The following is a 13,003-nucleotide window of genomic DNA, read 5'->3' on the forward strand; positions in this document are numbered from 1 at the left end:
CAGGCGGGATAATCCAACAGATGTTTGCCAATGGCAGAATTTAAGGCCTTCGAACGCTCAGCGTGAAGTTTTAGTCCACCAAACTATCTTGAATGTGAGGAAGAACTGACATTGCATTTTGTGGTATATAATTCGACTTTTGGCGTGTTTCATAGTCTTTCATGACGTCTGATGAGTGACATTCGAATTCTCAACTCAACTAGACTCGATCCAGAATTGAAACACTCGGGCACTTAGAAGGAGACGCCTCGTTATTTAGTCCATTTGAATTTATTCACTGTTGTAGACGGGAACGTCTATCGGGAAAACGTGCAATTTATTCACAACGTTTTCACAGGGTCACCGATAGTATAGACGACGCTTGCGTAAAAACATAGGCCTACAGTAGCAAGAGTTTAAGGAATGACATGGAAATTCACAGCGCAATGAAAGAGCTTAGTAGCGACATGTGCAGTAGAGTATTTCGTCAGAGGAGCACTCTGCAAGCACACATGAAGACTCACTCCGGAGAGAAACAACACGATTGCGACATATGCGGGAAGAGATTCGCGTAAAAGCACACCATGAAATACCATCGATCGCTTCATACCGGAGAGAAAGGCCACGAATGTGATATATGCGGGAAGTCGTTTAGCAGGAAAAGCCAACTGAAATACCACGCGACGATCCACACAAGATCCCATGAGGATGAGCATACGTGCGAAGTATGCGGAAAGTCTTTCCCATTAAAATCGAGACTAAACGCCCACATGCCAGCTCACCCTCACATAGGAGTGAAATGCTATCAATGCGAGATATGCGCGAGGCGCTTTCTATCGATTACACATCTACGAGCGCACTTGCCGATTCACACGGGTTTGAAGGGATATGAATGCGACATATGCGGGATGTCTTCTCGGATAAAGCCACAACTAGACAGTCATTCATTGATTCACATCGACGTCAAGCCACACCGATGCGATATATGCAACAAGGACTTCCGTCACAAAGGAAATTACGTTACACATTTGCAAATGCATAACGGCACCGGAAAACGCGAATGTGAAATATGTGGCAAGCTTTGTCATACCGAGTCAAATTTTAATAGACACTTGCAAAGTCACATGGATCCTCATGAATATGGTTGTGAGATTTGCGGTATAGCATTCCGCCGACGTGTTGGCTTAATAATGCATATGAAAAGTCATTTTGGAGTCAAGGAATACATATGCGGAGATTGCGGATTGGGGTTTACTGTGAAATCTCATCTAAAAAGCCATTCGGTAATGCACAGCGACTTTCGACCACATCGCTGCGATGTCTGCCACAAGGAATTTCGCCACAAAACAACGTTAAGGTACCATCTGGCTGTTTATCATGGCGCGAATGGTTTCGAAAAAATCATTTGCGACGTCTGCGGGAAATCGTTCGCGTTCAGCTGGACGTTGGCAAGCCATATGCAAGTTCATGCTCCAACGAAGGAGTACAAGTGCGCCGCGCGCGGGAAGGCTTTCGTTCGAAAGCGTTATCTCGTACTGCATTCGCGAACGCACGGGCGGGCCCAGCAACGTTGATGTCATTCATCAATGCGAAGCACACAAATTCAATCCAGGAGCAGCTTGAGCATGTCGAGACCACATTAATGCCTTAATAAATGTCATCTACCGGAAAGGTTTTATTGTTTAAGAGTTTTGACATATGAAATGAGATTTCGTGTAAGAATCCCTTGATAATACGAGACACTCGATCGACAGATACGTGGCGCCCGATTCGACTCGGAAATTGCAACTTATCACGAGCAGTATAGCCTATTTTAATGCAGGTCTCGCAATAACGCGTGGCGCGCTCACTGTTGGTTGAGAAGGAATCATGGACTCGACGTGAATGTATAGTATACTGTATATATGTTTTCGATATCTTATCGGTAATTCGATATTGCATAAACACCATGAAGCCCATTATTTGAATCCAACATGGGCCTGTTCAAATGTCATGAATAAAAAAGACTATTATTTTACGCAGGGCCTGGATGTAATCGCTTTTTCGCAGTAGCGTGACCAGGACAATGATTTTATATTCACATGTCTGTTATAAAACATGAAGTATATTATCAATTCATGTGATGGAAATTCTTTGTCTATTCACCGGCGATATAAACCAGTGACGCGTCATCATTAAGCTTCTGCAACACGAGAAAGTTATTAAAATGCTTTCAAAGTGGAAAAATAGAATAGAGCAAGTGGCCGTGGCCAACATTCCCAGGTTGATAAACTTGGAATCATTCAGTGACATAGAAACGAACAGACGTATATATGGTATGCCAGTTGTGGGATATTGTGGCAGATTGAGGCCGCAGGCTGCATTACCAAGTAAGACCGGAAACTGTCTGCGGGTCGCTCAAAACCCCGTCGCGATCCGGATCCGGCCCGCGGGCTGTATGTTGCCCGCCCCTGACATGGTGTCACAAGATTGTGATCGAGAAAAAGAATGCCGCCTGGTGGCTGCGTGCCTGCGCAGCTACTGCGCAGCTACTGCGTGTACTTGGACATATAAATTCTATCATGACTTTGTTCAAGTCCTAAAATTTAGCCTATATATGTCGAGGAAATGAAAAAAAAATGGATTTGGACTTTGGTTTGGCCCAGAACAGGATCGAGATTTCGAGAATTTGCTCATAAAATAATATCCATCACATTGACCCATAGGCGCCGACTTCTATTTTTTACGAGGTGGCGAAGTCCTGTGACGTCATAATTGCTCCATATCGATGACGTCATCGTCGCACTAAAACGCACTTTACTACATGTCGCTGGTGTACGTGCAGCGTTAAACCATTCGTGTAATACCGGCCCTGCACTCATTAATATCAAACCATGCAGTCGAGTTATTAAATGGAATCTTAAAACGGTACGATCATTCGAAAGTGTAACTGCGGCCAGCGCTACCAGTGCGTCCGACGGAATGCATCGAACAAAAATCAGAATTTACATCACTGCGAATCTGGAATTGCATCAATGTTATTCACGCGCAACGCGCCGTGTGAGTAACGAAATACACTATACGCACTGGCCTGCCAAGTAACACACGACAACTCTCGAATATTTCAAGCAGACAATAGTGATGATTACAAACGCGAACCCAATCAGTAATTGTCTCTTGCGGTTTCTTGGCTTGCTTCGCGTTGACCAACTCGCTTCGCGGCAATTATTTGTAGATTAAAAGAGCGATTTGGGCGTCGTTGGTGCATTTCCCGATTTACTTTCGCGAAGCATTCCGGGAGTACATCGGCCAATTCGTAATTTCAATTTGCATGGCGACGGCCGTGAACACATACTAATTGAATTACGTGTTGACGGCCGCACAAATTTCCTTCTAATCCAAATATGGATAATGGCAAACGAAAAAGCGTGTATTCTAATTAGTATTGCCACGAATGGGTTTTTAGTTTGACACCGTATTGAGTAGCTTTCGTCGCGACAATTGTTTTCTCATTATATCGCTATTGAAGCTGTATTGCTGCATTTCCCGAATAATGTCACTGGAAAAGCATTGTTAGAGAAACGAATCTGCGCAGAAATGAATTCCAATTTTCAAGCACACACCAACACACCCTCCAATTTCGCGCTCCGATTACCAAGACTATCACGAAGCTAGCTTGCTCACGAATGGTTTTGTAAACGAATATGGGCGCACATAATTTAGATTTCGTCTGTTTGGGCGCCTGATCGGCAGAGGAGATCCAGGGCGGTGCTTCTCAGCACAGGCTAGGCGCGTAGCCAGTCGAAAAATTAGGGGGATTTGGCTTTTTTCAAATTTACCAATATAGCATCAATTCAATTCGGGTCCAGTACATGTGCAAATGGCGATCATATAATCTCTTCGTATTGACGATTTTAGGCGTATGATAAGCTTGCCAAAAAGTCGGGGAGTGCTGTCAATAATCGAGTCCCTGATCTCTGGTGAGCAATTAAATACGCGCGCGTATAACGCAGTCTCGGCGACAATTTTCGCAAATCAAGATGTCCGAACTTGATGGCACCGAGTTCAAACCTTTGTCGTCTTTCATAACTCAAGCAATGATACACATCTTCTGATCGTTACGTTCAAGTTTTAGCGGGGATCAATTACGAGCGTTAAAGTCTGTTTGCAGCGATTCAATGTTATTCAGTTTCGCCATGTCGCTTTTTAATCAATATGACATAAAACAATCACTAATTAGCGTAAACTCGACCGTATTGTCTCCAAACTAGCGAGAGATAGGAGCCAAATCATGCTATGCCCGAGACGCGATAGTTAGACCAGCAATGATATCTTTCAGACCAGGCCTATTGAAGATGCTATTGTGTGGACCAGCGAGGATATCGTGCACACCAGGACGAAACCGCCAATGCAGATGTGATTGCACACGCAAGCGATGATATAGTGTGAACTGGGCCTACTGCAGATGCGATTGTGCCAGCCTGCGGAACCAGGCCTGTTCGTGACGCGATAAATCAGGCTAGCGACGATTGCCACGCTCACGGGAATGAATGACCTAATTTCGTGACCATCTCGGCGGGAGATCATAACAGACTCTTCTCGCTAATTGACAACACGTTTCTCGCAAATCAACCGCGCAGAACATTGATAACACAATTATTGAATTGCAACTGGATATTAGCGTTCGAATGATCATTTCAAAATGACGGGGTTTCGCGTTTCAAATAGGGAAGCTCAACCCCCGAAACCACCGTGGCTACAAGCCTGGCGCACGCGCGTATCGAAATCGAAGACGTCTCTCACGAGGTCGCATCGATTCGCCTGATTACTAATTACTGGTCACAAATCACATGGGCGTTTGAGTATTTTGTACGAGGTGGCCGCCTCGTAACCTCGTAAGTCGGCGCCTGTGCATTGACCTGTGTTTCCTAAACTTGGTACTAGCACACCTTGGACGAAGGGGACAGAAGCACTCAAGGGCGATATGCGAGATGCTGGGACACTGGAGGGAGTATAGTCAAAGGATATGGAAATTGCTTAAAAGTATCCCAGTAAAAACTTTAAGAAAAAACCTCTTTCGTGAGAAACTGTTACCTATAGGCTACCTGTAGGCTACCTATATAAAAATTAGAAAATGCAGCGACAATAAATTTTCAAGCTCAATAATAGGCCTAATTCTACCAAAAAGACGTTATCATTTATGCTTATTGTTTATCCACGAAATATTTAGGCTCCCTTCGTTACCTTTCGAGCACGGTGCGGTAGTCACTGCCCTAATAAATAGACGTAGGCCAACTATTGCAATGAATGTTGTAATGAAAACGAATCTGGCGAAGGTTGCGACGAATTTAGGCGCAGGGTGGCAACCTTAATCCATCTCAGTGATTCCTGAACTTTTTAGACCGCGAACCAAATCTGAGTTTCATTAGCCTCTCGCGACCCAGGCCTCAAAAACCGAAACAATGTATTTTCAATGTTAGCTATAGTGCTATAATGCTATAGTTTTAGGCCGACATGCATAAATGACGGGACTAGGCGACGACCATTTCAACGACTGAACTTATCAATAACGTTTCTCCTTTCAGCCGGGGTTTTATTGCCACCGATCTTTTTAGCAATGCTCTTCGGCCGGACACCTAAACTATTTCCCGCTATTTCCACCCGCCTTACCTGCCCGAGTATTACCCTTGGGGATAGAGCTTTGCAGAGACCAATATCGGGCAAATGTTACCATGTTATCAAACCATTGTGTCATACAAAGGTTGGCACACTTTCATGATGGCGCCATATGGTCGTATATGAACACTTTTCTATGGGTCTCGTTAGTCAGCTATACAGTTCCCAATAGGAATGGTCTGAACCTCTGAAAGGTTCACGTTCGTGGTGAAGGCGAACCTTATTGAAAGGTTCCGTGTGAAAGCGAACGTGAACCTCATGACGTCATATTGCTAATTCCAGCCCTACATTAGGGCTCTTCAAAAATGACTTTTTTTCTCAAATCGTACTGGCTACTTCATAAAATTGGTAGGTTACCCAATTTAAGCCTACACACAAAATTTGGTTCAATTCCAGCCAGTAACCGCTTTGCTACAGGAGAAGAAAGTTTCTATTTAATATATAAAAATAAATAATAAAAAATTTGAAAATTTTTTGTTCACCCCATGAACGTGTTAGGCCGTCTATAGAAACGATGCTCACCAAATTTGGTTCAATTCCAACCAGTGGAAGCGGAGTTATTGCCGGCGAAAAATTTCGATTTGAATAAAATAGTATTTACGGTGATCGATACTTAGTAGGGATGGTGTGAACGTGAGGTTCACGTTCGCGTTCTGTGTGTGAACCTCAGAAATTTAGAGGTTCACGTTCACAAACGAACCTTGGTATGTTCTGCACTGTGAACCTTTTTCATTTATTACAATTTGCACTTCATTATAACATCTTTGGTGGAAATTTATTGCATTTCAACTGCGGGCCACTATATGCATGGCGCTGGCAGCATAACAAAAATCAACATTAAACGAGCATGAGCCTAGGCAATCTCAAAAAATCACTTGCTTTGTTTCAAAAGTTTGCTCGAATATTTAGTGACTCTTTGCTGTGACTTTGACCCGCAATCACACAACATCAAGAGCGAAATACAGCACATGTAGGTAGTCAGCGAATTATGCGTATTCAACCAAGCAATGAAATTGATATCGTTGTCTGGTGCAAAAAATTCTAAAGCAGCAGGCGTACGGGGTCAATCTGGATTTCATATATGCTTATTGTATTATAAAAATCAAATCCGTGCGATTGGGGTGTTAGCTACGGCTGTATAACTTGTTAATGGGGTGTTATCGGTAGCAGCGTTTTACACTCTGCTCAATATCAACGTAGCAATACTCATACACCGAATAGGCTACATTGTCCGGTCTGGCCTAGACCGTTGAGTCGTAAGTTTATATTCCCTTGCAAGTCCTCGTCAAAATTGCTGGCAAAGCGACGGAAGATATTGATTTTATGGGATTATTACATCATTTGATTGCCCGGGTTGATACATTTGGCGACGTTTAATACTTCAATATGTAGGCTACTTCAGCACTGTGGCATCATGTGGCCCGAGTCGTCGCTAGGTATCGTGTACATTAATATATGCTATCACTCCACTGACATATGGGGTTGGGATTAGCAATATGACGTCACGTGACGTGATGAGGTTCATGTTCGCGTTCACACAAAACCTTTCAAAAAGGTTCGCGTTCACACGAACCTGAACCTTTCAGAGGTTCACACCATCCCTAATACTTAGTTAATTTATTATGGTTGTGCTCACCGTAAATACTATTTTTTTCAAATCAAAATTTTTCGACGGCAATAACTCCGCTTCCACTGGTTGTAATTGAACCAAATTTAGTGAGGATCGTTTCTATAGACAACCTAACACTTTCATGGGGTGAACAGAAAATTTTTAAATTATTTATTATTTATTTTTATATAATGAATAGAAAATTTATTCTCTTGTAGCAAAGCGGTTACTGGCTGGAATTGAACCAAATTTTGTGTGTAGGCTTAAATTAGGTAACCTAACAAATTTAGGAAGTAGCCAGTACGATTTGAGAAAAAAAGTCATTTTTGAAGAGCCCTATCCTACATTTCAGTGAAGTGATGGCCTAGATTAATGTACTCTTACATATTATACAAGATACCTAGCCTCTACTCGGGCCACAGTGCAGAAGTACATATTGACGTTTTACATGTATGTTGAATTTAATGTATCGACTAGGCCAATCAGATGATATAATAATTAATCCCATAAAATCAATATCTTTCCGTCGCTTTGCCAACAATTTCGAAGAGGACATGCAAGGGAATATAAGCTTACGCCTTAATGGTCTATGCCAGACCGCGGACAGTGTATTCGGCGTCTGAGTATTGCTATGTTGGTATTGAGCGGAGTGTAAAGCGATTTTCAATACTTGCTACTAGGGATGGTGTGAACGCGAGGTTCACGTTCGCGTTCTGTGTGTGAACCTCGGAAATTTAGAGGTTCGCGTTCACAACAGAACCTTGGTAGGTTCTGCACTGTGAACCTTTTTCATATATTACAATTTTCACTTCATTATGACATTTTTGGTGCGAAATTATTGCATTTCAACTGCGGGCCACGCTATGCATGACGCGGGCAGCATAAAAAACCAACACAAAACGACCATGCACCTTGACAATCTCAAAGATTTTACTTGCTTTGTTACAAAAGTTTGCTCGAAATATCCAGCTTTCCGTTTGTAAATATTTAGTGACTTCCTGCTGTGAGCTTGACCCGCAATCACTCAACATCACGAGCGACAGACACTACATGTAGTCAGCGAATGATGCTTATTCAGCAAATCAATGAGATTGATATCGTATTTTGATGTACCAAATCTAACCGGCGTACGGGGTCAGTCTTGACTTCATATGTTTACTGTATAATTAAAATCAAATCCGTGCGATTGAGGTGTTGGCTACAGCTGTATAATTAGTGGGGTAGCCTAATATCGGTAGCAAGTATAGAAACCTGTTTTACACTATGCCAAATATCAATGTAGCTATACTCAGACGCCGAATACACTTTACGGTCTGGCCAAGACCGTTAAGGCGTAAGCTTATATTCCCTGGCAACTCCTCGTTGAAATTGTTGGCAAAGCGACGGATGATATTGATTTTATGGGAGTATTATATCATTTGATTGCCTCAGTTGATACATTTAGTGACGTTTAAAACGCCAATATGTACTTCACCATTGTGGCATTATGTGGCCCGAGTCGTCGCTAGGTATCGTGTACATTAATATAGGCTATCACTTCATTGAAAGACAGGGTTGGAATTAGCAATATGACGTCACGTGACGTCATGAGGTTCACACCATCCCTACTTGCTACCGATATTACCCCATTAACAAGCTATACAGCAGTAACCAACACCCCAATCGCACGAACTGGGTTTTCATGATACAATAAACATATGAAATCAAAATTGACCCCGTTCGCCTGCTAGATTTTTTACATCACATAACGATATCAATTTAAGATTGTCAAGGTGCGTGCTCGTTTAGTGTTGATTTCTTTCATGCTGCCAGCGCCATGCATATAGTGGCCCGCAGTTGAAATGCAATAAATTTCAACCAAAGATGTGATAATGAAGAGACAATTGTAACATATGAAAAAGGTTCACAGTGCAGGACCTATCAAGGTTCGTTCGTGAACGTGAACCTCTAATCTTTGAGGTTCACACACAGAAGGCGAACGTGAGCCTCACGTTCACACCATCGCTAGCTCCCAATACAGAATATAGTGACCAATGGCAATGACCATGGACAATTTGAACACGTACGAACTAATCACAGTGGAGATCGCGCCAAGCGTGAAGAACGGTTTGATGCGCGAAATTCAGCTAATACCACACAAATAGTAAAAGGCCGCTCTGATGCGGTCGCGACAAAAATTTGTAGCCTTCGCGACCCATACTTTAAGAGCCCCTGATCTGATCTGAAAAAAAGACGTGATAACGATTAAGAGTTGTTGTTGATGTTTTATGCCGGGTTAGTTGTTCCTAACTGCTATGGCCTATAGTGCACAAGACCGGTTCTGGTGACTAATTGGAATTCAATAACAGGCTAAATAGTGTATGGACTCAATATAAGAGTGCAGTGTGTTTCAACATATGTTCATTTGGTCCTAGGCTGATGTTCATGTACTGCCAACTGTCACCATGCCCCATGGGGCGTAGTGCACTATCGTTCTGGAGTTATTTATATGTACGATGGCGCCTAGGGCTCTTATGCGGATCAGGTTGGCGATGACCGGGAGTTAAATTGCGTCATCGGATGATATGATTTAGTTATTTCAGCTTGTCATTCGACAGAAAATCCCCGCGCACAGGAATAAGATGATGGAAATGAAAACCAAGTTTTGATGGCATTTTCACGATGTCTGCCAAGATATTTCGCTGAAACACTGTGACGTCATCGAATGAAAACACGATTCATCGAAATCTTCCATACAGTTTTACGTAGGAGTGGTGCTGCATCTGATTTAAAAGGCGGCTGTCATCGTTGCTAACCATGAACAATATTTATAATGAAAAAAAACGGGCGTGGGCAACCTGCGGCCATGGGGGAATTTGTGCGGCCGTTGACATGCAAATTGACTCCCGAATTTTTGAGTCATTTTAAATAATCTTGAAATTGTCTTGGGCTCCGCGCGATTCATTACGACTTCACTTTCGATTTTAATATATAGTAGGGTCCTTTGCAATCAGAGTCGGAACCGGAATTGTGTACTCCTCACGAAAGAAATTTGTTTTTGAGTGATGCATTTGTCGATTCCAATATATTTAAACTATCCCGACATTAATCCTGATGGGGGTCAAGAAATAACAGCATACAACGTAGTGACTAATAACAGTCTGCCCACCCGAAGATGCATTATCATTCATAACTTGCCCTAAATTTTCGAAAGTAGGCTATTCCCTATATCAACTCTACCGGTGAATCTGATCACATGGGCTGAGAAAGGATAAATATCTGGTAGTAACATGCATTGCCATAGTGTCAGATATGGTGTGGATACAAGCAATTAAATTTCACGGCTCAGTGAAATTGGTCTAGCACGAAATTTGATAAAACGGGTATCAATCGAAAGTTACCGCGGAACTGATTGCGAAAATATAAATTTTATTTTGCTCGTGGTCGAAAAATTTCTTGCAGCATGACACTCCGATGCTAATCTCTGTGGCAAAGCCTTGTTGGATATTTTGCCAATAGCCCCTGCCTGTTGAACCACAGTCAGGGCAAGTCACAGTACATTGAATAACTGCATCATGCATGACTTGCTAGGAAAAAGGTTTCCTTTGAATTCCATCCACCACCATCAGACTTCAAAGCAGATAAAAGTTCCAAACTTTTCTCGAATGACTTTATCATAATATTTTCTCCTTCTCTGGTCAAATGCCTGTTTTGTTGTTAGCTTTGTCCCGCCCATTGTAAAATCACAACTAACTATCAGTTTTCTCACAATATTATCTTGATAAGTAAAATAATTCCAAAATCAGCCACTGACAATAGGAGAGTAAATAACAATGTCTTGTGAGTGCTTTACAACTGCTTTGGCTGCCAGAGAATGTTATGATATTCATGCTTGAGTGATTACAGATATGGCTCTTTTCACTAACTGTTTAAATTATAAGGATGTGGTCTTTAGTGACAATTGTGAGCTGGTTAAAAATATGGGTGTGGGTCTGGAATTTTTACGAAAATGAGAGATTTCAAATGGAATTTTAACCTACTTATATCTTGAAATCATGCAAGATGATTACATTTTTGAAAAGAGCTAGTCTCATACTTTGTAATTCTGCAATAAAATATTATGAAAAATTTTGATGATCTGGGAGTACCTTACCCCCTAACAATAACAAGGATAATATCTTTAATCGAAAACCGTGCTTTACTGCCGTAGGCTACTAGGCACCAGTTTGTGACCTTATATTGTATGATCAGCAATAAATCAATATTGTTGAACACTTGTGGTTTTTAGAATCCGGTTTACTTCTTTTTTAAACCGGAATAAAGAGTAGAAACAGTTTCCGACACCTGCAATTGTGACGAAGGTGCATTACAAAGCACATGTGTGGTATTCAAATCTCGATGGTTATGGAATCTCATTCCCCCAAGCTTGATTCGGAGCGACATAAGGCCATAAATTCTGCCATTGGAAATTATCTTTTGGATAATCCCGCTTGTGCGAAAAGTCATCGAGACGACATATTTCGTGTCGTCAGAAGGGGCCGTTCACACTTTCATTTGTGTGCCTTGAAGTCGACTTTTATCAACATATACCAACCAAGGCTGTGTTAACTAAAGGAGTTCGTGTACCATCTTAAAATAGTACATTGAACGCTCCCTTATTCGAAATTTCATGCTTGTGACGCCATATATTGCGATACGATTGTTTGTATACAATGTTATTTCCAATTCGGTATTGATTATGCTGTATGATTTTCTACTCATTGCATCATCTTAAACCGGGCTATGTTTTTTAATAGACATACACATACTGTCAGCTCAGAGGCTTATAGGGAGGTATGCCTATTGCCCACGTTTCGTATTCAGCGAGACCGATCCACTTATCAAACTGACCACGAAACTGAAGATATTCATTGATGGAAGATCCTAAAACGCTCCATTCCATACCAAATCGCGTTTGAAAACCCATTTTAATTGTGTCCGTGAAGCTTATTGTGAGGTTGAGCATGTGATTTCTGGAGATTGGCGATATCTGGGCTCCTCATCGCTAAACCCACTGCCATACCAGTGTTTCAAAAGGCCCAGATTGCTGATGAGTGTGGAAGTCGTCCTGAAGATTACGAAGGCAAAGATACTGAACATTAACAAATCATTATCGTGGAGCAACAGACTTAGGCGGTAAGCACCACTGTTATGTATGAAATAAACAAACAAACAGTCAGTGTGCATTGTGCATTGCAGACTGCAGTCTGTACACGAATTCGTGAGAGAGCTGGTTGATTTCCGTGCGCAGTCTCAACGCGAACGAGTCAGCATCCGATTTGAAACTAGAGTTTTCGGATTCAACTGTAACTATGATTCACGTTTTATGCTGTGTATGCTGAGATCAAACGCACCATGTGCCGTTCCAATTAGACCTTTGTTGAATGCATGCCCGGATTGGATTGCACGGTCACACGGACCTAAAGAGAAAAAAGGAAACAGTTTCCCAAATTCCGGTTTGATTCGTAGAATGTCTGTGTTTCAAACTTGGAAAAATGCCATGTTCGATGTGGTAATTTCTCCAGAAGTTTGATTGCAATTCTTTGAACTAAACATGCATATATAAGGCCTTGCTTGCTGCTTTACTGATTTGTAAATCGCGCTGTTGGAAATCACTTTTTGATTGTGCCAATCGCTCTGAATGGGTAGGCTATATATAAGGCTACCTATTTTATATCACGCTACTGAGTGAATTAATATTATCAAGTTTTAATATGCACTTCCAGTCAGACACGGGGTGAT

At 41.9% G+C, this 13,003-nt stretch overlaps 1 protein-coding gene across 1 annotated transcript; it reads left to right on the forward strand.

The window, feature by feature from the left end:
* Positions 1–348: 348 nt before the first annotated feature.
* LOC145440019 (uncharacterized) lies at positions 349–2,174 on the forward strand. Its single transcript, XM_080317680.1, has one exon. It carries the CDS (start codon positions 564–566, stop codon positions 1,551–1,553), a length of 990 nt encoding a protein of 329 aa, XP_080173806.1. The 5' UTR covers positions 349–563; the 3' UTR covers positions 1,554–2,174.
* The last annotated feature ends 10,829 nt before the right edge of the window (positions 2,175–13,003 follow it).

Source organism: Botryllus schlosseri, chromosome 5 (genome assembly GCF_051294905.1).
Source record: "Botryllus schlosseri isolate E-star chromosome 5, Bs_hap1, whole genome shotgun sequence".
In the NCBI taxonomy this organism is placed as follows: domain Eukaryota; kingdom Metazoa; phylum Chordata; class Ascidiacea; order Stolidobranchia; family Styelidae; genus Botryllus; species Botryllus schlosseri.